At 49.1% G+C, this 26,975-nt stretch overlaps 8 protein-coding genes across 8 annotated transcripts; 2 read left to right on the top strand and 6 right to left on the bottom strand.

Moving 5' to 3' along the window:
• Nucleotides 1–64: 64 nt before the first annotated feature.
• Nucleotides 65–410, bottom strand: HOO65_070486 (uncharacterized protein; the record flags this gene model as incomplete). The annotated part of the gene is made up of 3 exons (XM_071005208.1): nucleotides 65–140; nucleotides 192–203; nucleotides 256–410. 3 exons carry the CDS (start codon nucleotides 408–410, stop codon nucleotides 65–67), a joined length of 243 nt encoding a protein of 80 aa, XP_070857204.1.
• A 2,621-nt stretch (nucleotides 411–3,031) lies between these two features.
• Nucleotides 3,032–5,004, bottom strand: HOO65_070485 (putative isocitrate dehydrogenase subunit 2 protein; the record flags this gene model as incomplete). Its single annotated transcript, XM_071004953.1, has 4 exons — nucleotides 3,032–3,973; nucleotides 4,016–4,102; nucleotides 4,466–4,528; nucleotides 4,918–5,004. 4 exons carry the CDS (start codon nucleotides 5,002–5,004, stop codon nucleotides 3,032–3,034), a joined length of 1,179 nt encoding a protein of 392 aa, XP_070857203.1.
• A 1,245-nt stretch (nucleotides 5,005–6,249) lies between these two features.
• On the bottom strand, nucleotides 6,250–8,124 carry HOO65_070484 (tRNA threonylcarbamoyladenosine dehydratase; the record flags this gene model as incomplete). Its single annotated transcript, XM_071004970.1, has 3 exons — nucleotides 6,250–6,725; nucleotides 6,971–7,850; nucleotides 7,930–8,124. 3 exons carry the CDS (start codon nucleotides 8,122–8,124, stop codon nucleotides 6,250–6,252), a joined length of 1,551 nt encoding a protein of 516 aa, XP_070857202.1.
• Nucleotides 8,125–8,544: 420 nt separating this feature from the next.
• Nucleotides 8,545–10,293, top strand: HOO65_070483 (uncharacterized protein; the record flags this gene model as incomplete). The annotated part of the gene is made up of 1 exon (XM_071001343.1): nucleotides 8,545–10,293. One exon carries the CDS (start codon nucleotides 8,545–8,547, stop codon nucleotides 10,291–10,293), a length of 1,749 nt encoding a protein of 582 aa, XP_070857201.1.
• A 264-nt stretch (nucleotides 10,294–10,557) lies between these two features.
• HOO65_070482 (LYR motif-containing protein 4) lies at nucleotides 10,558–13,566 on the bottom strand (the record flags this gene model as incomplete). The annotated part of the gene is made up of 4 exons (XM_071004871.1): nucleotides 10,558–12,486; nucleotides 12,538–13,289; nucleotides 13,400–13,448; nucleotides 13,528–13,566. 4 exons carry the CDS (start codon nucleotides 13,564–13,566, stop codon nucleotides 10,558–10,560), a joined length of 2,769 nt encoding a protein of 922 aa, XP_070857200.1.
• A 710-nt stretch (nucleotides 13,567–14,276) lies between these two features.
• Nucleotides 14,277–14,883, bottom strand: HOO65_070481 (LYR motif-containing protein 4; the record flags this gene model as incomplete). The annotated part of the gene is made up of 4 exons (XM_071005177.1): nucleotides 14,277–14,315; nucleotides 14,375–14,437; nucleotides 14,496–14,630; nucleotides 14,830–14,883. 4 exons carry the CDS (start codon nucleotides 14,881–14,883, stop codon nucleotides 14,277–14,279), a joined length of 291 nt encoding a protein of 96 aa, XP_070857199.1.
• Nucleotides 14,884–15,284: 401 nt separating this feature from the next.
• On the bottom strand, nucleotides 15,285–16,634 carry HOO65_070480 (Pre-rRNA-processing protein crb3/ipi3; the record flags this gene model as incomplete). Its single annotated transcript, XM_071005045.1, has 2 exons — nucleotides 15,285–16,217; nucleotides 16,299–16,634. 2 exons carry the CDS (start codon nucleotides 16,632–16,634, stop codon nucleotides 15,285–15,287), a joined length of 1,269 nt encoding a protein of 422 aa, XP_070857198.1.
• A 7,464-nt stretch (nucleotides 16,635–24,098) lies between these two features.
• On the top strand, nucleotides 24,099–26,585 carry HOO65_070479 (uncharacterized protein; the record flags this gene model as incomplete). The annotated part of the gene is made up of 1 exon (XM_071001342.1): nucleotides 24,099–26,585. The coding sequence occupies one exon, from the start codon at nucleotides 24,099–24,101 to the stop codon at nucleotides 26,583–26,585; it is 2,487 nt and encodes an 828-aa protein (XP_070857197.1).
• Between the last annotated feature and the right edge of the window lie 390 nt (nucleotides 26,586–26,975).

Below are 26,975 nucleotides of genomic sequence, written 5' to 3'. Positions count from 1 at the left end.
TCCCTCTGAGCACGCCTGTCGCCATCGCTCCGTCAATAGACGGAAAGATTGCCAGGTCCTGAGTTTAAGGAGAGCTCTCGCCGCTGTTGACACTGGCGGCAGACGAGCTAGCGGTCGAAAGGGCAGCCTTCTGACGCTCACTGCAGAGAGGGTTTCAATTGGTTAGCTCGGCTTGACACTTACACACTTACACACGCTCTTGGCTGGTGAAGCCCAGGCTAACACAGTTTCTCTAGGGGTTTGCCGAATACTTACTGAGCAACGCGGTCCTTGAGCACACAATGGTACTTCTTGCCGCCCGTCTGGATCAAGAACTTGACCTTGCCCTTCTCGACCTGGTTGGTGAGGGCATCGATGCTGGAGCTTTCGATGGGCGAAGTGGCGCCGGAGGAAGCAGCAGAGCCAGGCATGGTTAATATGATGTGCGGTGTGGAGGGGGGAAGAAAGAGAATAGTAAGACAGAAAAGTGAGAGCGCTTGTATGCTTCAAGAAGATGGTCTGGTTCAGCCTGACAGGAAAGGATAAGTGTGGAAGATGGAGGGGCCGACCTGCCTTTTATAACTGCGTTCGCTGCGCTGGAGCCCACCAATTAAGCAGTAAGTGACGAAAACAGTCAGGCGAAGCCCCGAGTCGCGACTTAATGTGACCATACTAAACTAGTAACTAGAGCAAAGATACACGCAAAGCACGGCAAAAAGAGAAAGAAGAGAGATACGGTGCACGCCCACACACCCACACGCCCATCCGATAAGCCGGGAAGCCTAAAAGTCCAGAGCATGAAAATGGGAGCTGGCTCATGGGGAACTTGATTGGTGTTAGTCGTGCTCAAGGCATCCAGGAATTCAAGGAACAGGGTGCGGGCAAGGACAAGGGCTGGCTCGGGGCGCCGACGAAGGAAGCCTGAAGGATGGGGAAGGGAGGAACGGAGGGGCTTTGTAACGATAATAGTAGCATTCAAAAAAGCAAAAGCGAAGCAGAGTTAAAGCGGAGGTAGAACACTAGTAATGCAAGACGAATATCTGGCTCAAGATCAAGATCAATGCTAGCCAGCTGCAATCCTTCGTCGCCCCCTCCCTCCTGTCTTCTCTAGTCATGTCAAAATCCTCCTTCTCGTTCTTCTCTCTTCTCTGTCTGACGTGACCCGACTGGCTGACTAGAAAAAAATTGCAAAAAATTGCATGTCGGTGACGAAAGCATGCATACCAACTCTATTGAAAGCCCTAGATCAACTAGAACCTAAAGCTGTGCGTGTGCGTGTGTGTATCCACTTGCACGACAACATAGCCAGACCGAGCGGATTTTACTTGCGACTCCAGGCAGCAGATCTGACCACACGATACAGGCTCTGTAGAGTAGTGTTTTAGTCTAGCGATGTGTATTACTTGTTTCACTTGCCTTCTTTTTCACTTCTTTATCATAGTCCCTTTCATTCGCTTCCTGTCCGGGCCCAGGAAAAGAGCACTCCAACAAACCCACAGCTCGCAGTCTGTCAAGTCCTCCTGTTTTTCTCTACCTCTGCCCTCCCCGCCACAGATAGCCCACTTTGCGCTGTTTGCAAATCTCTCCCCTCCCCTCTCGTCTACCATCTCCAATCCCAAATTATGCACGTGGGTGGTCCTGCAACAAGCCAGGACTCTGCGGCCGAAAGCCAGTTCGGAGTCGAGATATATATGTCTCAATGACTTATACATAATATGTTATACTAGAAGATCCAAAACGATAAGATAGATAACGTGGACGTGCTTTTTTTTCAACTCAATATCTCATTTCCTGGGGGTGGCGTGCATATGGATGGACCTTTTTTTGTCATGAGCTTTTTATTTGGGGGGGGGGGGGGGGGGGAAGTTGATTAAAGAAGCTGCGCCTACAACGGGGTAAGGGAAAGAGGGAAAGGGAGATAAACGTCCAGTGCGCCTTTTGGAGAACAAGAGAAGCTCTTGTATTCTTGCCTTTATTCTTCTCCGTCTATCTCGGCAAGAGTCTAAGCTGTTGCTGTTGTGCAATCAGTGCCAAAAATAGAGAAGGGGTAAGTAAGACAAGGCAGTAAGACAAGGCAGTAAGACAAAGAAGGGAAGTAGAAGAAGAAAATTGGAAGGAGCACCTACCACAGGCCACTATACAAACCTTCTAGACGTCTTCCATTTGCTTCTAGTGCAAATGTCACTTCCTATTTCCAGCTTGCTCTTTCCCTTCCCCTTTCTTTTCCATGGGCGAACATCTCAACCTAATTCTTGCTGAATAGCCGTACTTGGATTTCTGCTTATCGCCTCGAACAAGCCGGTGTTTTGTTTGCTCCATAATATCTTTCGTGACTGACCCCTCCTAGTAAAGAAGAACAGAGATCCATCCTCTCCCCGCCCCTCTCCTGTCTCCAATAACCTCCTCCCATCTTGCATCAACAGCCGTGGCATTTGCATATCGCATCGTGCATAGATGTCTCCCTCCCTCTTGTTCTAAACAAAAAAAAGGAAGAAAAAAAATAAAAGGGCACGGACCCTTTATGTTTCTTTCCATGATGACGACAACCTGGCTGCTGATTGGCCCTTCTATCCGCATTTCTTTTCGTGCTTTAGTCTGGCTGCTATGTATATATGGGTATACACAAGTGCGTGTATTTAATAATGCCCGGTCATGGCCGAGCCAGACGGAATGCGATTAACAAACATTCGCTAACATAGCTCTCTGTCTGTCTGTCTCTTATCTCCTATCTTATTCCATGCATCAGAATAACATGACATCACGTCACCCTCTGGAGCTCTTTCATCGTTTTCGCCCTTTTCTTACCCCCCCCCCCCCCTTTTTTTTTTGCAACATAACAATGCATATATGTACATTACAAGTGAAGTGTCATACAACAACAGTGGTGGTCAAACTGACATCGACATTAGCTCTCGACTAAAGTATGAAAAGGTTTCCAATATCAGGACAACAGAAACGAAAACAAAGCGGTAAAAAAAAGACCAGGGCCGACAGACAGATGAATAAACGAAACAACATGCAAAAAAATCTTTGGAAGAAAAGAGAATCTAATTTACAGCTTGGCGATAATGGCAGAGGCGTAGTCCGAGGTGCTGGCCTTGCCGCCCAGATCGCCCGTCAGCGCCTTGCCCTCAGCCAGGGTGTCGAATGCCGCCTTCTCAATGCGTGTAGCATACTCGCTCAGGCCCATATGACGCAGCATCATCATTGAAGACAGCAGCAGCGCCGTGGGGTTAGCCAGACCCTTGCCAGCAATATCAGGAGCAGAGCCGTGGACAGCCTCGAAGATGGAGCACTCGTCACCAATGTTACCCGAGGGGGTCAGACCCAGGCCACCAATCAGACCAGCGCACATGTCGGACAGAATGTCACCGTACAGGTTAGGCATAACCAGCACTTTGTCGTTGTAAGGGAGCGGGTCGGTCACCATCTTCAGGCAAGTGTTGTCGAGCAGCTCAGCGTCAAACTCAATGTTAGGGTAGTCCTTGGCAACTTCCTTGGCGACATTGAGGAACAGGCCGTCCGACAGCTTCATGATGGTGGCCTTGTGCACGACGCGCACCTTCTTGCGGCCAATGGCCTCAGCCTGCTGGAACGCGTAGCGCAGAACGCGCTCGGAGGCCTCGCGGGTGATGAGCTTGATGGACTGCACGACGCCATCAACAACCACATGCTCGATACCCGAGTACTCGCCCTCGGTGTTTTCACGGATCAGGACGGTGTCAACACCATCGTAGGGGGTCTTGTAGCCAGCAACCGAGCGGCAGGGGCGCAGATTGGCAAACAGGTTGAAGGTGCGACGCAGAGTCAAGTTAAGCGAAACGTGACCCTTGCCGACGGGGGTAGCCAGGGGACCCTTCAGAGCAACCTTGTTCTTGTTGATGCTCTGGATGGCAGAGTCGGGAATGGCGGTCTTGCCGTCCTTGAGAATGGGTGTAACATCAATGGGTTCCCATGCAATTGGGGCCTGTGGAAGGGGGACGCTGTCAGCCAGCTAGCCAATTTAGATAGGGGAAGAAGCTGGTTTTTGATTTACCTTGGCAGCAGCAAAGATCTGCTTAACGGCCTCCGAGATCTCGGGACCAATACCATCACCTTCGATCAGAGAAACGAGGTATCTGCCCTGAAGGTAGTGAGGTCCAGTATGTTAGCATGTTAACGCAAATATGATATGCAATGTAGCAGTAGTATGGTGGTAGATGAATGGGTGGGTGAGATGATGACAATAGCAATGGGCTTGATTAATAACAAAACTTGTATTGTTGTTACTATGGCCCTGGGCGGCCCTAAATGGCCCTGGCAGCATGCAATGTTAATGTTACACTACATTGACATGGCTAACAGACAACGACAAGTAGTGCTAATTGAGCCATTGCCACTTGCCCACCCAAAATGTAGAAAAGACACAAAACGATCAATTGATTGAAGAATAGAGGGCCGTGGACATTGCTTATCATCCAAGGCAAATTATAGAGTATAAACTAACCTGGGCATCCTTGACACCGTGGTACTTGGCGACCTCGGCCTTGTCGGAGTAGAAGCGCTGGGCCTATTTAGACGAAAACGGAAGACAGTTAGCCAAGAGCGTTTCTTTCGTGTATGTTGTGCTTGCGTCAATTTGTCTGCATGCTGGCGATCAGCAATTGGCGGGTGTACGACCGGCCAGCTCGGGAGGAGTCGGGTCGGGTCGGGATTTTTGGTCGGATCGGTCGGTCGGATCGGGGCATGTCGCATACGAAACTATCACCAGAGGGGCTTCTAAACGGAGCTTGGTGGTAGCCCTTGGTAATCGATGCTATTATTATTGCCACCGAAGAGAGCGAGCGGTGATCGACTGAAACAATAACCAGCAGAAGATAAAGCAGACCCAATTGCAAATGCACAACGCAGACAGACAACCACGACGCTGATGCAAGAAGGGAGAAGGACCTGATTTACCCGGATAGCAAAGCTGGGCGTAGCCCGGGGAACAGCAGCGCGCATGCACTGGCGGCCAGCGCCCGAAATTGATCTCAAAGCAAGCATTGTGAATGAGAGAGAGGCGGAGGACGAGTTACTTGGGGGGAGGAGGCGGAGAAGGAAGATGAGAAAGGCAAAGAGAAAAAGGCAAGAAAGAAACAAAAAAGAAGAAAAGGAAAAAAAGGAAATAGAAATTCAGCAGCGAGGGGAAGAAAAATACCGCCGGAAGGATCGAGGATACAGCCGAAGGACGAAAATTACAGTGGGAAAACATGATACATTACAGAGTATTACAGGAGTTTACAGCGCTGAAAGAGGAAGAAACTTCCCCCAAGTTTCAGTGGGTGGGTATCCGCCTATTCACGTAATGCGCGGCCGGTGCTTCAAGCGCGTGCCGTTTTAGCACTCAACATTGCTCGTAGCGGCCGGCGCAAGTAACCTGTCGGCTTGGCCTGCAGCCGATAATTTTTTAATATAGTTCGGAGAAGTCTCTGGCTTGGTGTTCAGCCAGTATAGCTACAGCCTTCTTCTCTACTACGTCACTATTACTGCCTCTCTCTCTAAAACCCCGACATCTAGTAAGCCAAGCTCTCTTATCCTCAATTCCACAAACGCCACGCCAACGCCACACCATTTCACCATCAGTGCCCACTAAATTCCTCTGATTGGCCAAAATATAATCCCCCTCGGCCCAACGAGCTTGTTAGTCTCTGCCAGCTCCGACGTCCGCAAGAGCCGCGAGGCTTGGCTCCGACAAACATGTCGGACGAAGCTCGGATTTAAAGGAGAAGAAGAAAAAACAAGGGAGAATGAGGAACGAAAAGAAAGAGCCCTGTGGGCCAAGGCTGATAATTGGCTGCTTCTCAACAGGGATCTCAGAACGAACGAAAACTTGTTCATCTCAAAGACAAAGGAATCTTTCAAACTTGTACGACGTCGTCGATGTTGCTCTCCGTCATTAATGCTGACTAAGCACAACAACGCCTTCATATATCATCAATCATAACAATTGCAAGTCACTTTATTTGTATAGCCGTGTTCGTTTGTTCTTCTTTCTAAACATCTCCAACATTCCAAACGTGCATCAAGGGAAATACAAAAAGCCACGAGCATCAGTAGAGCCTTCGCCCATTCGTCATCTTTCTTTTTTCCTGGCTGGTGACGACCTGAGTCCCATCGCTAGTAGCGCTTTTCACCTTGCTTTGGTGTATTTTTCGCAGGCTCATCTGTTGAGTCAGTAACTCATACCATTCATTTCGGATCAATCTCTTTTTACTTTTTATTCCCTTTTACTCAATCTCTATCAACACTCTAGCGGATCTCCTTCTCCCACAATGCCGTTTCTTCTCTTCTCTTCGTCACTAGCTCAATGACATCTGCCGGGTAAACCTCCGTGTGCGGCTTGCCCTCCATGAGCACTTCCTTCAAATGGCGTGTCGCTTCTTCCTTGGTCATGCAGACAACATGACTCATCTTCAGGTTCGTCGACTTCTGCTGGTCTTTACCCTCGCCGATGTATTGCAGCATTTCGGCTTCAGTTGGCTTTTCCCAACGAATCAGCACGAGCTTGGTGGGTATTCCGGTTACGACGCTGCGGCCCTTGTAGACCTCTTCAATCAAGAACATGATGTCGGCCGTTGTGATGGGCACTTTAAGGCCAACGGCAATGTTGGCCGCATTGCCCGATACATGGCGGGCAAGCTTCTCCTCAAATGCCTGTATAGCAGCGAGTGATGTGTCATACATCTTCTCCCGCATCTTAGTGGGTAGGTAGGGAGTTGGGTAGCCTATGATAGCAAGTATTAGCAAGGAACAGACGCATACCAAGCAAAAGAATACGCGGCAACTAGAGAGTTAGTTTTGAGGGCTTTGCATATGCATGGCAACATAATGCAGATTCCACATGCATACAGGCCTAGAAAGCTCCGCACTAATGGCCGTGTAGCATAGAGTGCACGGAGCCAACACGCACAGTGCATACACGGCAAGGCGTCTCGCCTATTCCTCCACACACCCCATACCATTTACGTACCAGCAATAGACAAAATCACATGATTGGCAATTGTGTAGCCAAAAATTGCAGGCATAGTGCCCAACACTGGCAGGATTCGCAGTCGGAAGTTGGGCAGCACACCTAGCTCGTCGACCTTGCCCTTTTCAAATTCTTCCTGATTGAGAGGCAGTAATTCGGCCTTACCCTCACCGGCCTTTTCCGTAGAAAATACCATTGGGATGCCCGAACCAACGCCCACCAGCTTCAGCTTGCGTCTGGTCGAACGTGACAGGCGGTCGTCAGTACTGGCGGAAATGTCGCCCACCATGATACGCGTAGGGTCGGATTTGCAGCCAGAACCAGCCGAGCTGATGACGGGAATATTATTTGAGTGACAGAACTTGAGCAAGGTAACCTTGGTATCAATATTGTCAATGGCATCAATGACATAATCCGGCTTCACCCCCGAGTCTCTCCACGGGCCTAAGAGCCGCTCCGCGGAATCCCCGTCGAACTTTTCTCCGCACATGTCAAAGTCCACCCACGGCGCAATCGCCATCAGGCGGCGCCGCATAGCCTGCACCTTGGCCATGCCGACATCAGCCAGTGTAGCCACGGCATGGCGGTTGAGTGAGCTGAGCGTCACCTGGTCAAAGTCAATCAGTCGAATCTTGGCCACACCTGATCGCGCCAGCGATGCACAACAGTGACTACCGACACCACCTAGGCCCACCACCACGATAAACGAGTTGCGCAGCTTTGCCAGGCCCTCATCACCCAAGAACACACGGTTGCGTGCGAGCTGCTCGAGAATCAGCTCCTCATCAAACTCGCCGGCAATAGCACGCGCCGCCAAAGCCTCGTTACGGATATCCTCTTTAGTCTTGTGCGGAAGAGGATTGGACACGGAGCTAGAGAGCTGAAAAAAAGTGCGTTAGTAAAGATGAAAAGAGTATATGGAGTACGCATGTGAAAGGCAAGAAGGGAAAATGACTGACGGGCTCGGCCGGCTGGCTAGCAGAGCTTGGCGGGGGGATAGATTGCTTCAATTGAATAAGGCGCTCTTCCCGTTCCAAGGCCTGAGCGCCCAGAATGATTCCGGCAACAGCAGCACCAGACACAATGGCCGTAGCTGCAAGCTGGAACTTAGGCGAGTTGAGCCAATCCGAGAGAGTAGAAGCTATAGTAGTCATGGCGGGCACTTGTAATCTTATAATGCGGTAGCACAGAAATAACGCAAGTAGAAATAGAGAAGCTTCAATAAGTCACAAAAAGGAAAAGGAAAAGAATGGAAGTAGAACAAGCAAGAGTCATGGTAAAGGCCCGCACTGCTGCATCAAGTAACGAATATTATAAAGGGTTAAAACAAATTTGTGATCGGGTCTTGTGTGTCACGTGATCTAGGAACCCTAAGATGCAGATAGCTCCCACTTTTCTATCTCCATTCAAGTGATCATGATACCAACATCAAAGTATAACCTTGTCTAGCAGAACGGGTAGACCCCGGATTTATCCGCTATTTATCCGCTATGAGAACCGGGTCTTGCGAGCCTTGAAGATCGCGAACAAGACCCATACCCACACGTACCGCACGAACAACTTTTCTCACCACCATGGGCCGTTTTGATGCTGCTGTTGTAGCCCACACCAAGGCCTGGCAGCGTGTGCTGCCTATGCATTCCTGCACTCGCACCCGCGCCCGAACCCGCATGCCCCACATTCGCCCGCTATCTTCCTTCACCTCAGGACGGCCGACGGCACCTTTTCTCTCAGCACATTCCCGGCAACTACGTGCGTATTTTACCGTTAAGAAGCGCAAGTTCCGCCAGCATGAAATCAAGTTGTTCTTCCGCTTTGCTGCTGGCTGGCTGGGCTTCCTGGTCATTGTTGTGCCAGCAGCGACAATGGCATTAAAGCAGTATCAGGTCGACCACTTGGTACCAGTGCCGAGCGAGTGGTCGACGACATTGAGCACGGAGCGCAAACATATCATGGATCTACTAGAGCCGGGCGCTATTGGGTCAAATGGCCAGGCACTCCGCGTCTTTGCCAGCGTGTGCAGTTGCTTAGACATGCTAGAGTCGTGGGAATGGGACGGTGAGGGCGTTCAGACACAACCGCACATTATTAAGAAGTACGGGCTGTTGGCAGCCGGCCTGGACGTCTCAATGAAGAGCGAGGAGTGGCGACGTGAATACTACACATTGCTCATGTCGGCAGCCAGGGCGGCAGAGTATGTGCCGTACTACTCGTGGGATACTAGAACAAACAGCTTTATAAACCCTACGCTTATCACCACACCCGAGAACCCTGACCCGCCATGTCGTCGACGACACTACCACGAGGACTGCGTCGAGTCATTCATTGTGCCCGAGAACTTCTACCGTAAAATCATGACTACCAAGGGCTTCAACGAGAAGCAGAAACTGGACGCCATGCTTCTCTGCGCCACCTTTCTTGATTTTAAGGGCCGCAGCTCTGAAGCCGAAGAGATCTTCACTGAGGCCTTTGCCCTGGTCTCTAAAAACTCCAAAGTGCCCCTCTTCGACCCCAAGACTCTGATCCTGAATGAAGACGCCGGCCCACCTTCCGAGAACCTGCTCAACGTATTAACAGAGTATCTCACGCTGAAGGCCCAGAAGAAACGCCTCAACGTTGCTCTTCCAGCTATGATTTCTATTCTCAAGGCTCGCCGCTCGCTGCCTAACTACCCCCCGCTACCTACCGACGCAGACGCGCTACTGCGCCACCGGCAGCCTTCTATACTTGAGCAGCTCCATAACACCTTCCGCATGCCCGCTTACCCGCCACCACCGCCTGATGGCAGCCAGCCACCGTGGCGCAGTCCTGAAGAGCTCTGTGAAGAAGCCAAGTTGAGCATTTATATCGGTGAGATGATGTTTGCTGGCACACACAAGGAAGACGGCATTGTATGGACACGCGAGGGGATCGACTCAGCTGAGGCAGAACTAGAAGCGTTGTGGAAAGACGATCCGACAGCCTCGGTGCGAGCTGCTACTGCTGCTTGTCGCCAGTGCTTGATCGTTGGGTTTAAGAACTGGGCGCAAATGACTGAGGTTATGTTGCAGGCCCAGAAGGAGCGCGATGCTGCGGCCTGGGAGCACATTAAAGACCTCCGTCACCGTCTAATGCACGGGGAGATTCCGTGGTGGGAACGTTGGTGGCGTGGCCTGTCGCTTGATGACGTCAATGCCCGCTTTGACCAGGCACGCCGCGGCAAGTCTGATCGCTGGATCGTTGAGCGTCGTTTGGCATTTGCAAAGCAGACCCGCGATCGCGACATTTTGCAAAACGTCCGACCGCCGCCAGTCGGCTGGCTCGCATTGTTCCGGACGCTGTAAAGAATGTACGATTAACAAGCATAGAAGCAGATTTACTGTGTATTATGAAAGTATTGCAATGAGATAAAACATGGGTTGTATGTAGTATAGGGCCAATGTGCAGGAAATACTAACTGTAAGAAAGACCGACCATAAGTCGCAAATCCCCTTGAAAAGCAAAGCAAATCCCCCCAAACATGAAAAAATAAGAAAATAAAATAAATCCATCCAGATACAAGGCCATCGTGACAATAACAAAAACATCGCCTGCCAAATACCAGACAACTATTCCTTCGGAACCTTCTCTGCGTCGACAGTCATGGCAGTGGTGGCCTGTGCTTTAGCCTGGGATTCGTCAACCATACTTGTCTCGGCACCCGAGGCTGTCTCGGGGGCGGCGGAATCAGGGTTTGAAGCCGGCTTGAGCACTTCTTCCGGCTTCTCATCGGGCGTCTCTTCGGTCTTCTCCTCAGGCGTCTTTTCGGTCTTCTCCTCAGGCTTCTCCTCTTTCGTACTTTCCTCCTGTGTGGCCTGCTCTACTTGTATCTCGGACTCAGCCGTCGTATTCTCAGTAGCCTCCACGCCAGGTAGGGCACCTTCCTTTGTCTCCTCATTTGTATCCTTCTTTACTTCTTCTGTTGTATCCTCCACCATCTCCTTCTCTTTAACCTCTTCCTCAGCATCGCTCTTCGTTTCGGTTCTCGCTTCGCTATTTGTCTCATCAACTTGCTTTTCCTCAACCAGAGGTGTCTCGTTCTTATCCTCTACACTATTAGGCTCGGGAGCTTTCGTCACTTTATCCTCAGCTACGGGAAGTTGTTCCGTTGGGGGGCTCTGGGGAGTTGGCTCAGAAGCCATAGGCTCTGGATCATTGGCCTTAGCTTCGCCTTCCACTTTGGCTTCCACTTCGGCTTCAGGCTTGACATCAAGCCCAACCCCAATAACAGGAGCCTCTTCCGCGATAGTGGGTTCAGTCTCGGTAGTCGCATTGACATCTGCTCCATGCGTCTCCTCAGGCTTCACTTCTTCTGATTTTAGATCCTCATCCGCCTCGTCGACAACCATTTCATCAGCGTGATTGGCTTCTGTAGCGTCTTGTGTTTCTCGGGCTTCTTCAATAATTGCCTCTGCTGGAGATTTTTCAACTATAGGAGCTTCAGCAACCTTAGCGGCTTCAGCAACCTCGAAGCCTTTGACAGTTTCGGCAGTTTGGATAGCTTGAGAAATTTCAACAGCTTCGACAGTTTGGGCGGCTTCTGCAGTTTCAGCGGCTTCAGCGGCTTCGGCAGCTTCGGCAGTTTCGGCAGCCTCAACAATTTCGACAGTCTTAACAGCTTCAACAGCCTCGGTAGCTTCAGTGCCTTCGGTAGCTTCGACGGTTTGGATAGCTTCGATAGCTTCGGTAACTTCAGGGGCTTGGACAGCTTGAGCAGCTTCGGTAACTTCAGGGGCTTGGACAGCCTGGGCAGCTTCGAGCGTTTCAACCACTTCAACAGCGTCAATGGGCAGATCCTCCATATTTTCAAGTGCAGGCATGGGCTCCTTCACACCGGCGGACTCAGTCTCCTTGTCAGATAGCGTTGGTACAGCTGGGCCTGAATCATCCATCATTTCAATGTCCCCATCAACACCAACCTCAGGCTCGCCAGAACCTTGAATGGGTTCAACCTGAGCCTCAAGTTGTGTCTCGCCAACCGCCAAACCAGGTTCAGGGCTCTTAGAAGGTACCTTTAGAGCTGGTTCAGCATCGTCCATGGCTACATCTTCCTGTGGTTCCTCAGTCTTATTGGGCTGTAGAGAATTAAGAACGTCATCATTTGTCACGGCGAGTGACTGAATAGTGGTAGGAGAGTGTGGCATAGTGATCACATTTCGCAGGGGACTAGGGTCAATTGCCGGATGCGTGTTGGCAGCGATCATAGCATCATCTTTAACATCCTCCTTAACCTCTTCCTTAATATTGGGCGCAAGGTTTTCGACAGATGCTTTCGAGTCGGTGATCTTTTCGGCTTCTATGGCTTCTAGGGCCTTATCGGGGACGTCACTCATTTCCGTGTCTTGTTGGGTTTTGGGGGTTTGGCTTTCTTCGGCGTCGTGATCGTCACCTTCGTCGTCATCGCCGTCATCACCTTCGTCTTCATCTTCTGAGGCCATTGCCGAGTTATCTGCTAATTCCAAGTCGTGGGAGAGAGATCGATTCTCGGGTTTGATAGTCTTACGCAGGTTAGTATGGCGCTGTTCAAGAAGAACCATGGTACAACTTACTGGTTCGCCTCCACCTTCAGACTTGACCTGGCTCGTGGTGTTCGCCGAAGAAGAAACAGGGATGGCGACTGCGCCACCAGCAGGAGCTGCACCCTCAACAATAACCTTCTTCTTGCGCCCACGACCAGGACCCTTGGGTTTTCTTTTAGGTGGAGGTGCCCTCCTCCGTCCGACTGGCGGCGTCTCAGTAGCCACTGACTCCTGGACTTGTGCTGTCGACACTAAAACAACGTGACGCGTAGAAATGATTTCGCCATCAACTGCAACACCGGGCTGTAATGTGATTTCCTGGGTGTAAGGATTTCCAGCAGCGTCAATACGACGTACGGTTGCGCGCGTAACGGTCGGACCGAGAGGCTTGTCGACAATTGTCTTGGACGCGATAGTGACAGTGCCTTTACGGCGCTTTGCGAGATATGAAAGAGGCTGGTCTTCAGCATTGCGGGGCAGTTGCTTCCACACTCGCGTCATAAATGCGGAGTCTTTGCGGTCATCTTCGGGCTTATCAGCCGAGCTGTCAGCAGCCCCTGTTTCGGTACCGTCATCGTCATCTTGAGGCGTCGGTCGCTTGTGCAAACGGCCAGATCGCGCGAGGCGGAGTAGCTCTTGGCTGTGTGAGGGGAGGAGATTGGTGTCTTTGGGCATCCCATGGAGTAGTTCCATGTTCCAGATGTCGTTCGAGGCTTGTTGTTCCTGTTGCGAAGAAGGTGCTACTTTGACCCATTCCTCGCGCCATTGTCTGACGGGGAGGCCTAAGAGAAAAGCAATAAGTTTTGTCAGCGGATTTTGTCGTGTGTCGATAATGTGTAGCAAATTGCGCCAGTATAAAGGAACAAGGCTACAGAAAGGAGGCGAGACGAACCATCAAAGTCATCATGATCAGTGTAGCCGGCACGATGTGCACGGCGAGTCTAAATTATTTAGCGAGAATTAGCAATAATCCAGCCGCCAAATATGCACAAACGAAATAGCACAATGAAATTTTCTTACCGAACGCAGCGACGGTTGGTTGAAGGCGTTAGGTGCCATGTTGCCTGCCTCAAGTCTCTTGCGACTGCCAGTCGATGCGGCTTATTTTCTTTCTGCCTTTTTGAATTTTGGTGACGAAAGCTGCAATAAATAGGCGTCTGAACAGGAAAAAATGCGGACGTGGAGAAGAACAAAGCTAGTCAAATTTATCAAGACTAGATAATAGATACAGTTGTGGATGGTGGGCGGCGACGGCGATAGGCGATTTGCTTGTAGTCCTATTTGCAAAGGCGTGTTTCTGTTGTATTTGCACTTTAGCCTTGTCGCGATGCGCGATGGCGCGGCAGTCGGGTAAATGTTGGCTAAACAGTAATAATAGTGGGTCTATATCAATCTCCTTGCATCACAAACATTGGACGTTGGCATCATGTGTCAAGCCAGACATCGCTGTCATTGGTACATGAACACTGCAGCTACACATATACGCAAAGAAGGGACCTAATCGGCGCTTTTTTTTTGGCGTTTTTACTGTTGTGCAAGAAAGATTATTCAATCCGGCGCTCAATAACGCAACTCAACTCAACAGGACATAACAGAAAATAACAGGACATCTAAGGAAAGGTAGATGGCGACGGGGCACAGTCGTCTTTCCATCACTAGTGCAGTAAAATAATAGTACATGGTGCAAAGGGTTAAAACTCGTCGTATCAGAGAGAGCATGCAAATCGTAATCGCTTCGTATGATAGTGAATAGAGGTTGTTGGCGGCGTTTACCCTGACAGCGGGAGGCTCTGCTGGGAAAGTTTTTCCTGTGAAATGTTTTAGCCAGTGAACTATCCCATTTAATCGGTCACAGCGGAAGACTTACAGTTCCCTTGGCTTCAACAACCAATCTATCGGCTTGGAAAAACTTTCCAATGGAGGTTTGTCTCTAAGCAAGTTATTAGTCACCCCCGACATCTCGCTAGTTCACAAGACTCAAAGCCCACCTTCATGACCTGTAGCTCTTGCAGGCCCTTCTGCATCAATTCCTGGATCTGGCGGCTATCAGTCTGCGCAGCGTTCTCGCGGAAGGCAGCCTGTGTGCGGCGCTTAGCATATTCGCGGAAGTTGTATGACGAGAACTGCTCGCTGGTTCTTAATAACTGGCGGTACTATGCGTGAATGACTGTTAGCGGTAGCCTTGTCAAGAGCGTTGTGTACGGTCTATTCCTATGTCTTTTTATCCGTGTTGCTAGCATTTGATGTCAGGTTGCAGCTAGTGGCGGGGTATGCGGGCCTTCCGAAATAGTCCATGATGCCAAATCAGCGAGAGGAACTCACCAGAGACCGAGCCTGTTGAGCGGAGTCGCCACGGATGACTTGAGCGACGGACATGATGCCAACGTGTATCAACCTTTGTTAGTAGTCTCGTTTGATAGTCTTTCGAGCGAGAGAAGTGAGGTCAAGATCAGGAGAGGAGCTCCAGACAAGACGTCAGGCTAAGGAAGATTAGAAGAAAAAATTAGTGGGGCATAAGTGTTGCGCCTATCGCGGCTACTAGTGTTGTACAAGGAGTATAGCGTAAAAAGAAATAGGCTGTGATTGGTTGGATACATCTGACCCCAGAACAAGACGCGTCGGCGCAGTTGACAGTGTGATTATGAGTATATATATCGTGTATAAAGGCTAGCAACTTTTTTGGCTACATAAACTCGCAAACCCGTAGATTCCATGTAATACCCGCATATGCTTTTAGAATCCTAACGCCTGATGACATGCCCACGCCCGATGCAACCCTACTTCTGCGTCCTGACTAGCTCCCATAACTCCTCATTCTCCTTCCTCAGTGCCTCCTCAGCGGACGTCTCAAGTTTTTCTTCCTGCATAGCCAGAACAGCACTTTGCAGTGCGTCAGCCGAAAACCCGGTTTCAGTCAACATGCTTTCAAAGCGACTCGTGGGCGCAATTGAAGTTGTTATCTGTGTCGTGAACGTATACAATCTCTCAGCCTGCGTTGGCTTGACGATATTGACAGCCTTGATAGGCGCAGGCTGTGCGTCGAGAATAGGCGTAAAGGCCAGATTAGTGATGGCCGCATTCAGGTCTGCTAGCTCAGTAGGGTGGCTATTGTCGGTCAGCGACCACTGCATGACCTTGCCACGCGCGTGGCCAGTAATCAGTGTAGTACCGTCATAGTTGACAGCCATGGTCTGGGCAGGACCCAGCTCCTCGTCGGAGTTGCCCAGAGGCTGGGCGATATTGACGGCAGCCGAGGCATGCTCCTCGCTGTGCGGGCCAACGAGTGGGCGCGGACCAAACATGTCAACCATGAACAGCTCGCCAGCGTCGGTGGTGGTGAAAATCGCACGGGCTGACGGATCAAGCGAGACACACAGCGGCGTCGATGCAAAGAGCAGCGTTCGAAGCGCGTCGCCTGTCGCGTAGTTCCAGATTATTATAGTCTTGTCCTGGCTTGATGATACGCACAGGCTGGTCTCGGGGTTGGCACTGGCTCCGGCTGACAGCCCGGTGATGGACCCGCGGTGGTTAGACAGAACACGGTCAGGCTCCTGCTCGGCTGTGCTGTCGAGCTCAAGCATGCGTGCTGTTGACCACACGTGGACATTGGCATCTCCTGAGCCTGTGAGGATGTGGAAGGGCGCAATCTCGATGCATGTGATCGGCTGTACATGGCAGGGTGGGGTATTCACTTGACGGCCAGTGCAGGTCTAGAACAGAAGTCGTGTTAGTTGCAAGCACTAGACAGAAAAAAAGAGGGTGCAGAGATAAAGACGAAAAGAAGCGCTTACCTCCCATAAAATTACACGGCCCTCGGCGGTGCCCAGCACAAGCACATCGCCCACCAGAGCCACAGCGGTAATGCGCTCGGAAAAGGCCACTAATGCCTCCTGGTTCCCACGTTCACGCGAGTACACATGCACATGGGCCTTATTGTTCTGGGCGGTGAATATGTGCGTGGGACTGACGGCCATAGCATTGACGGGCGCCGAGCTCTTTTTGAGCACACTAAGAGCCTGCAGTTGAGGCGACATTTGGTAGGTGTAGATGCCAGCATCCTTGGATACAGAGGTATTGGAAGCCAGCGGTGGGCCACACACGGCGACGACGAATTGCTCAGTGAACATCGTAGGCAGGAGGGGAAAAGCAGAGAGAGTCGGCTGTGGGGATACGGTGAGGTTAGGGCCAATGAGCGGCAGTCTCCGTTGTATCGGAATGACTCGTCGTCTGTCTGGCTAGTTAGTCGGCCTGTCTGTCCTCTGTATGTCTGTCTATCCTCGCCGATCTCACAGGGCGCAATATCCCTAGGATCGTCGCTCAACTTCTTTTAATTTTGCCTTATCTTGCTGAGCCTCTACAGCCTTCTTCGCAGCTTAGATACACGTTATGAGACAAGCAGTGAGCAGATCGTGTGATTTGCACGCCAAGCACTAGAAATTTGCTTTTGCGATCTTCCTAGGTGTGTACACACAGAGAGAGACAAAGGGAGACAGAAAAGTAGATAAAAAAAATCCCCTGTGCACTACCACAATCACAATATGAACAGCTTCGCCTGCTCTCAGTCTCTATGTATGGCTTGTGTGTCGACGATATTGACGCCTTCCAGTATCCTTCTCTGCTGAGTTGGTTTTGATATTCCAGAGATACCGTTGTGATGGATTAAAGATTTGAAATCGGGCGGAAGTGAGGAAAAGAGGCGTTGTACGCGGAAGCCTCCAAGTAGAAATAAATAAATAAAAATAAAAAATTACAGATTTTTCTGCCTTTTTTTTGAAGTTTTGCGACGGAAAAATTGTGGTAGAGGATTGAATGCGACTGGCAGCTGTCAGCGGCCGCCACTACTTATTACAAGCACAATGTAGTCTAAGCAGCACGATAGGAAAATGAGGTCAAGGATGCAGTAGCGAATGGACCCGTACTATCAAGCTGAGAAAGCCACTGCGTGGGATATAAAATTAGGGTATAAACCCTTGAATGAAACCCACGGCGAAACGACTAGCCATTGCATCAATTTATTGCTTTTCATCTCCCTTTTTTAGCTTCAACATTTTTCGGGTTTTCTTCTTTCTATGCAGGTTAGAAACGTGGTGAAGCGATGCTTTCTTCTCCCCTCACCCTTGCTATTTTCTTTTCCCTTTTTTCTTTGGGTCATGCGTAGGCTTTCCTTTTGCTCTCCCTGACAAACGACTTGTCTCACTTTCTGCTGTTGCTTCCCTTGAAGGGAGAGAGCCTGAGCAACGCAACGCAAGTTTCTTCTTTTATTCTAGGGACAGCTAGCTAACTTCCATATTAGCCACATCGTATTTGTCTTTTGTTGTCATCTTTTGCCTTCCTTGGTGTTAGCTCTCTTCAGAGTCTCTCCCGAGCCCGGTAAAATACATGCTCCTGTCGACGCGCAAGCGAAAATTTTATGAGAGCCTAGACGGCGCTCAATCAAGTGCTGCGATTTCTCTGTGTTCATGCCTATATGTTCATGCTGTGTCTGAGTAAACGAGAAACATTGGTTCTACTAGAAGACCCCGTCCATAGAGTAATTTTCGCCTACAGGTTGGGCCTCGCTCCTCCTCTCCGCCAAAGGGCATAGAGCACGAGAACTCCAAAGCCTTGGGAGGAAGGTAAAACGCCTAACAACCTGGAAAAGGGCATAAATGAGAAATGAAAGGAATATGAGAAATTGGCGGCAAGAGAGAAGTAATATTGGTTCGAGAACCAGAACTTGATATATGAAAACTTTAGGTTTCATGATCCTGGAACCATAGTCTCGCTTTCGCTGTAGTATCGGAAGATGCACAAGCCGAGTGGACGCTAGAGAAGATATAATAGCGCCAGCTGCTCAAAGGATATGCATATCCTGCTAGTGCAGACGTCAGTTGTCAATGTAGCATATACACAGACATCAAACAGAGAGGGAACAAATAGGCACTGGCTTAGTTCGCTGTCTGTGCACTACTGCTCCTTGACAACATAAGACGCTGTATAAATAACACTTAGCTAGCCTAGTGAAGAGGATAGGAGAGACAATGTGTAGTTACCTAGAGACAAGAGCGTTGGGTTGGGTGAGTGACCGCTTCTCTATGCTTGTCTTGTTTTCGTCTCCCACCCTCAGTGCCGAAGTCCCCAGGACTGACTAGCTTAACACGTGGGAAGAAGAAGAAAAAAAGCAAAGGGATAGATAGGGTCTCGAGCTGAAAAAAAACCTAGCAGAGAATTGAATTGTGAGAGAGGAGACACTTTATGATCGTCCTCCAGCGTAGTTGGCCGACTGGGCTGACTAGGAGAAGGAAAGCCCCGATGATGTGCATTACAAGGTACTTGCATGCATGCATGCAGTAATACCGTGTGTGCTTGTGGGTGTAGCTATGCCTATCTCTTGCGGCTATGTGCAGTCTGGTCCTAGCTGCCAGTAGCACTTCCCAGAACTTTCCTTTCCCACTAAACCGAATGTTAGTTAGCTTTTACATTTCACAATAAATTGTTGATGCTCACACCAGGATAGTCAGCTCAATATGCGCAAAATGAACACACCCTCCCTTGGAAACGGGCTTGGCTAAATAGGGCGGATGCAAATCTGCTAATAGCTGTCTCTTCGTGAAAGGGTCTGTGCAAAAGGATAAGTCTTCGTGAAAGCAAGCCATGTTTCCCCCGTCCCGCCTCTTCTTAACAAAAGCATAATGTAGGCCTGTTCCTTGCGTTGATTGGCTGCTCGGAGTCTTCCAGTGCCGCCCAATCAAGAGTCAGTACCAAGGCATCGCGAGCGAGTGCTTGTGCACGTACTCTTGACACATCAACGTACTATCGTGCTTCCTAGACTCGAAGAGTCAAGTCGACACCGTACCAAAGAACAGCACAGAGCAAAAGTACGAGAACTCGGCTTACAATTTTTGCCTGGCATTGTCTCGAAGGTCCTCCCCCCCGTAGCTACTTTGGGTACGACGACAAGGATAGCTCGTGCTACACCCTGGCTCGCCCAAAAAACTAGTTGGGGATGAAAGAAGAAAAGGCTCGTGCCTTTCGTGTCCTCTAGTTCTTGCCGGGTTATAGTGTCCCATGTTGATATAGGGCCTGTTTGTCTCGTCCCCCCAGTATGTGTGTGTGTATATATATATATATATATATATATATATATGTCCGTAAATGGAGATAGTATCCGTTAGCACGCTCTTCGTATCTGCCCACTATTATTTTCCAGGATTAATGGGTAGTTGCTACTTGTAAGTTACCCTTTCAAGTCTTTGTCTAACCCTAAGAACGTAGGAGACTCAGCTCAGTGTTAGAGGCATTACATTGGCAGGTTCCTTGAACTGGGGTTATGGTCTGACTTTCAACCAACATCCCAACCTCCACCAATGCTTGCTGGCCATGACAGTTGGCCTGCTGTGTGGTTTTGTGACTTGTTATACTTTACTCCACTTACAGAATATAATACATCTATTTGTGTGGCGCTGGCCTGATGTTGGGGAATGTAAGTCAGGCACATTCTTTCTGTGGCCTTCGAGAATGAATGGGAGCCTTTCCCTTATAAGTCATGAGTTGCACTGCCCTAACGCCCGTCTCAAACGGACTTGTCCTTGAGGCCGACTACTGGCTATTCAAATTTATATTAAGATCCATCTTATAGCCCATGAATCGCATGCCGTGCTTTTGAACGTCGTTTTAAACGGACTCTTCTGGGAAGCACCTAGGTGCATCTGGACTGATGTCATTGCTCAAATATTCAAGGGCCCTTGTGTGTAGAGCAAAGAATGAAGGATGAACTGATTGGATGACGGGCAAGAAGTGCATGTAAGTTAAGGGTTTTTTTGTTCTCTCTCCCATACAGACACACAGCACCAAAAAGTACAAGAGTACTTCTTATGGCCGCGGGAATCGCAAGGACAAAAGAGCACAGAACACAAAAAGGAAGCGGTGAAAATAGAAAGAGATTCAGGACTCGAGACTCGGAAGATGAGGGGTCAAGAGTTCGAAAGGGCGGCTTTCAAGGGCAGGTTGGGCTTCCTTGGTGTTATTGGGCGGTTATCCCTCGCATTGAGCGCTTACAGGACCTGAACACGGGCTTGTTTGCTTGTTACTGATAAGTAGATCTTGAAGCGAGTAAGCATGCAAAAGCATCCTCGCCCTTTTTCTAACGATGGACGTTTTAGTGCTTGATTGCCATGTGGATGTTATCTCACCGACTGACTAATGGTCATCACATCTTTCCTTTGGTATTGATGTCGGCAGGGGAGCATATACAGTTGCAGGTACAGTGCCATCTATATATGCACTGCTCATATGCACTGTACATGCATACCGTGGCTACCCGTATGAAAGGATAAGAGCATGAAGAAAACCGTTGCTTATTGTAAATAAATACTTGGGTACTTGCCTTTCTACGTATGTTTTGTATGAGCTATCTGTGAGAAGAGAGAAGCAAAAAAGGAAGCACGGAGCAAATGACCGCGACTGCCCCAGAACCATCCTTTTGCCCTTGAAGCTTTTGGCTACAGTGAGGGGGACTAGGCAAGTCGTTTTGTGTCATCTACTCTTTTTTCCCCATTATTTCTATCATTTATTCTTTTTCTTTTTTTTCTTTTTTTTCCTTTCTTTCTTTTCTAATCCTTCCTTCTCCACCTTCAAAAGCAAGGGCGGCTAGCGTCCCTTCATGTTCCCTCCCAGCAAAAGAAGGGAGAAATGGGGCCTCTTGCTCTCTGGTGAAGGGAGGGAAAAGGGCAGCTTCCTAAAATCAGTATTGGCGATAGGTTGCTCAGTAAACGGCCCGCATGTTCCCATACTCCTCCCCTAATCCACCATCCCTATCAAACAGGCGAAGTTGTTTGTGGTGCATACGCATGTACTTGGAGCTTGGAGGAAGCAAGCGAACAAAGGGCAGGCGAGGGTTGTAGACGTGCGCTTTGGATTGTACAAAGCAAGATGGGCGCAGTACTTACTTGGCCGTTTGTCACTTATCTAGGTTTACGTATCTTAGTATCATGTCATGTCCATCACTGCCTGCAAGAAAACAAGTAGTTGCTTCTTTCCCCCTCTTATCACAAACACGCATTCTTTCCTTTTTCTCTTGGTCTTGCCCTTTTCTTCTTTCTGAGGTCTTATATCATCCAAGAGTTGCCCTCCTCTCTTTCTTCGTTTTCTTCTTTCTCCAGCACAGAAACCGCGAAAATCTTTCCTTCTTCTATCATCTTGTTGTCTTGCTTGACCTCTCAACCCCGACAAACAGCTCTCGCATTATCTCTTGCGTATTTGCCATTTAGTATCAATACTAAATACCTTTCAAGTGTGAGTGAACACCTGTTTTAGACCTTTGCTTCTTTCGCTCTCTTCTCCTTCTCTACGTTTCTATGCTTCTCTCTGGTCTCGCCCTTCTTCGTATCCGTCTCGACGCCCCAAAGCCACCTTTTTTATCACTATTTTCATTTTTGCTCTGCTGTAGCGCAGCAGTAACATCAACACTCAGACAGGTGCACTCACACTCACACTCACACGCACGCATGCAACCCATATCTACACTTGTACAACCTGTACTACGTCCATCTATCACAGATTGCTTTGCCTGTGCCTGCGCTGCACCTGCACTTGTGTGATTGAGTGCAAGCCCCTTCTCTCTGCTGTGCTACACTTGGGTTTGTGCTTCTGCCTGTGCCTGCATTTCTGTGATTATGACTGACTACTTGTGGATTTGTGAATCAATTTATTGTGCCTGCACCGCAACCGCAATTTGTGACTCGTTGGCTGTCTTGGCTTTACTCCTACCTTGATCACAATCACTGCCGCAACAAATCTGCCTTTGTATTTCACCTCCCTCCCCTACCTCTTGCATATACAATTATTCGCTCTCGCGCACCTCGTCACCATTGCACTCTTCTCATCATCCTAATCACTACCGCTGCTGCTTGCTATTGCTCCTGTCACTTCTCCTTCGGGTTTATTATCCTTTGCCAAAGCTGGTGGCTTCCTCGTTCATCTCCTTTTGTCTTTCGTACCCGGCGTTCCATCCATCATCCCTCATTCAACTATTTTACTGGCCTTGCCTTCGCTTGTTTTTCTTTTCTGTTCTCCCAGTCCTCCTTTTTTCATCTTCTTTCTCGAGCTTCCGTGCCACGGCCAGGATCATCAGCCTTGGGAACTCTGAAAACCTTGGGACAGGAAAAGCAACGACAGGGAGGCAGCATTTCGGTTTTATCCAAGACCTATACACAACGGCGTGCGACCCACCATTTGCCTATTGTTCTTCTAGTCGCTACATGTCCTTGCATTTTACCACCCCCATTGCTTTATTCTTCCGTTTTTGGCTTCTCTCTCGGCTCAGTTTCCTTTTATTCTGAGACCACTTGTCACATCTTGTTCCTCCAACTGACGTCTCTACAGCCTTTCTTTATCATATAATAGACGAGAAGGCGCCCACCAACCACGGCGCACAACGCCGGCTTTGACGCCATTCATCCATTGCCAACTCCCAACTCTGCAACAATACACGGGACATCTCTGCACATACATAAGAAGGGTCCCTAGATACCAAGTAGTGCTACAGGCCTGCCACGGGCATACCTCCACTGCCAGCCTAGCAAATATCCCAATAAGGAAGCTCATGCTCTAGGAATGAAGTAGCACGGCATCACGCAGCTCGCCGCCCATTGTTTTTCACTATCACTACAACCACCACCAACTTGTAAGCCTTTGATTTCGCCTATTTACCTGGAAATCTGCTGCGGAATCGGATGTTCCGATTTTCGTCAATCCTCTACTGTTGTCTCCGTTTTGTCGTCTCTCTCTTCTTCGGCTGAGCATACACAAGAGCCCGTCTTTCGTCCCGTCGTTTACCCTGCTCTGGTCCTTTTTCTCCTTCTTTTTTTTTGCTATCGTTTTCTCTATAAAGAGTGGCGAGTAAATCCCTTTGATACATCTTTTTTTTTTATGTCTTCCTGCATTTGCTTGTTTCAACTTCTGCAACCCACGCAAAAACCCGCCTTCGTTTTGACCGTATCTTGTGCAAGCTTGAGGCTGGCTGGACTAACTTGCTTGTGACCTAGGCCCTTGCTCCCTTTTCTTTTATTTTATTTTTATTTTATTTTACACTATATTTCTTCCTCGTCTCTTATACAACGCCCCCCCCCTGTTCTCTTCCATGGTCTGGCGGCATTTCTCATTTTGAAGCCTGTCTTGTCTGCCTATCTTTCTTAGGCTTGCTTGGAACTTGCCTGCATTACAGTCTTCTCTTGTCTGTCTCTTCAACCACTGAAATCCAGGCTCTATTAGTTTAGACTTTTGTCCCTTTTTGTCATCTCCCTTTTCTCCTTGGTTATTACCTCCCATTTTTTTTCTTTGGATCGGTTATTCTTCAAACCTCCATCCGGTTTCCACAAGCCCAACTCACCCCATTTTAACATCGTGGTTGGCTATAATCCTTGAAACCCTGCTTGGATCCTTTAACGCCTTCTTTCTTTCTATCTTGCTTGATATTTTCTTCTACTATTTCTCAAGCATATAACCTCAACCTTCAATTTCTTCTTTTTTTGACAAAGAAAAACTCTATTTCTTTTGCATTTTTTCTTATTTTTTTTGTATCCCCAATCTATTTGCGAATCTCACATCAAGTCATGTCCCTTTCCAATCTGGCTACCCACATGGGCCTGGACATGATGGACATAGATATCGACATGGACCCTGTCGACTCCATGCTCTTCGGCAACCTGCCCGAAATGTTGGCTCAAGACCTGGAGCTGTCGAGCAATGTGTTTGTCTCTAAGAACATGACGGCTGGCCACCCGCAGTCCTCGCTAAGTCTGGAACCACGGCAATCCACTGATGCAGCATTGGACGATGATACCGAAGACGACGCCATGACGCCGCCACCGATTGCTTTGCCTTTGACCAGCTCTAGTTTATACGAGGTTATGCTGCGCGTGAAATCACTAGGTTCTATCTCTGAGGCCAGCTCGGTTCAAGAATCCATTGCTATGCTTCGCAGCATGAACTCTCCAGACTCATTGGACGATGGCTGTGGTGCTGTTTCGACTTTTAGCCCTGTACATCCGCCTGCATCTGGACCTGCAGCTACCCACAAAGACGATGATAGCATATCCGAATCAGTCTATAGCTCGCATTCTTCCGACTTTGCCATGGAGCCCCCCATTGTTCGCCTGAGCCAGCCCCACGGCACTTCTCCAACAATGAACCATTACACCCTTTCCTCCATTATCTCTAACACCCACACTACCATCAACAAACCTGTCTCTATTTCTTCTCGATGGCCAGTTCCCGGTGCTAACTCAGCTATATCCATCGTTTCTCAAAAGAGTGATCCTGATACCAGCTGGATTGATGACTCGGAAGACGATGAAAACATTTTAACTACTAGCAATCACAAACAACCCAATCCCCCTCTTCCAGGGTCTCAAAACTCCCAAAAAAGCTGCCCGTTTACTTACCACTCCCACTCTCTCGCTAGTCCTCCTGCTACGCCGCCTCGCACTGGTAGCCCTTCATTTCATCTACCCTCCGAGGCATATGGCTCGCAGGCCTTCAGAGACTACCAACCCATCCCCCAAGCGCCTATTTCCCCCCCTCTCCGCCCCTGCTCTTCCCACCGTCCCCTACACCAAGGCGCACACTTGCAGCGCTCTGAGAGCATGCGTTCATCAAAATACCAGCCAACTCACAATGACTATATCATGGCCAGTTCTCGCCCATCATCTAGAGCTTCCTTTAAGCCTTCTCGTCTGAGAGACTCAGCACTTATTTCACCTCAACATACAAGCCCAATTTCTGCTGAGTATGATGATCCGCGGTACTACCTTCACCAACAACAGCAACAGGCCTCATCCCCCCACAATGCCAATCCTCTAGATGAACGACTTGCATCGCCTACGCCGACTAGCCACCCAACTGATGCCATGTATCTTGAAGATGATGAGGATGGAGCCGACTATAATACCATATCTACTTCCTGTATTGAGCCATCCCGGCCCCAGAAAGTTGCCCCGATTAACCAAATCCCGGACACTCTTTTCTCTATGCACCAAATACCGTCCAGGCTGAACACCCCTGATTCATGGAACCCGCGAGGATACACTCCTGAGGCACCCCGAGTTTGCTCTCCCTCGGCCTCCGTTCAGGCCTGGATTGAAAACCCAATCGAGAGCCATGCTAAACCTACTGAGGAGCGGAGAGTTGGTCTTCCCCTCCCTCCTGACGTTGCAGACACACTGAGAGTGAACATCGCCTGCTTCCCCGATACGATGCTGTTAACATCTAGTTTGACCATTGAAACGATCCGGTCGTACTCACGCAAGCTAAAACATGGCCCTATGATTGATCGCAGCAAAACTTTGCCCCAGGTTCCTGCCACTAACAGCAACCGTAAATGGCGCTTCTCTAGGGCTCTAGGATCTCGTCGCAGTGCTAATGCCTCGCGATCTATTTCTGTACCTTCACCAGTGTTAACCTCTGCCGAAGCCCTAGTGTCAGATCAAACCCCTACCCCATGGGTTGCATTGCGCAGCGTATTTCCGAGCGCCTCTGATCACCTTTGCGACGCCTTGTATGCTCATGTATTGGCTTACAATTATGTCTCTAACCTGTGCTCACGGCAAGCTCCCTCCACATTGGCTTCTCCTTCGCACTCTATTCCATCATCCGCCCACTCTAATGTAAGCTCGTTGGTCCAAGACTCTGGATTTAGCCACTCACGCCAACAATCGGTATCCGATAGCCACAACGACATACCTAAAAAGGCTGCCCATCTCCTAGGCTTGGATGCACCCTTTGAAATTCGCTCCAATTCACCAGTATCTTCTTCTAATAGCCGGTCCCACAAGAAGAGAACCAGGATTGCCACTCACCAAGCAGTGGTAGCCGATATCTCCACTCTGCTTATGACATCGGGCTCAAGCAACCAGGGCTCAGAGCAGGCTATGCGTGACTTGCAGATGGGTCTGTCTAGATGCATTGCACGGCTGGTGGTGACCATGCGTTGCAACGTGGGAACAGCTGGCTATGCTGACTTTGCCGAGGATGTGGTCGAAGTTGATCCTCTATTGTTGCGTTCACTAAGTGAGATTGTGCGGTGCTGCGAGGAGTCGTGAGAGGACGGTCTTTGAAATAAGACGTCTATTTCTCCTAGTCTCTTGACTTGATGGTTTCTTTTTTTTTTAACTTGTTATTTTGGCAAATCTCCTTTGTCTTTCTTTTCTTTTCTTTTCTTGTTCATGAAAACGCAGCGCTGGGTCTCAATACTGATAGGATATCACACACATTCTTTTTTCTGCTATTTTGGTTGTTGGTTTCGTTGTTACGAAGTCTATTGTTATGCACACCAGAGATGAAGCTACACAGCCACTCGGGGTCTTTCTTATCTTTGCTTCCCTTTTCTTTTTTACTTTTATAGCAAGTTACACACAAGCAACTTTACATTAAGTAAAGCGAATACAAGGAAGGAAAGTAAAAACAGAATATCACAATATGTAATCGGACTA

Source organism: Ceratocystis lukuohia, assembly GCF_044167205.1.
Source record: "Ceratocystis lukuohia strain C4212 chromosome Unknown Supercontig7_pilon, whole genome shotgun sequence".
NCBI classification, from domain to species: Eukaryota; Fungi; Ascomycota; class Sordariomycetes; order Microascales; family Ceratocystidaceae; genus Ceratocystis; species Ceratocystis lukuohia.
Note: the sequence above shows the minus strand (reverse complement) of the source record. Positions and strands in the feature narration are given on the sequence as shown.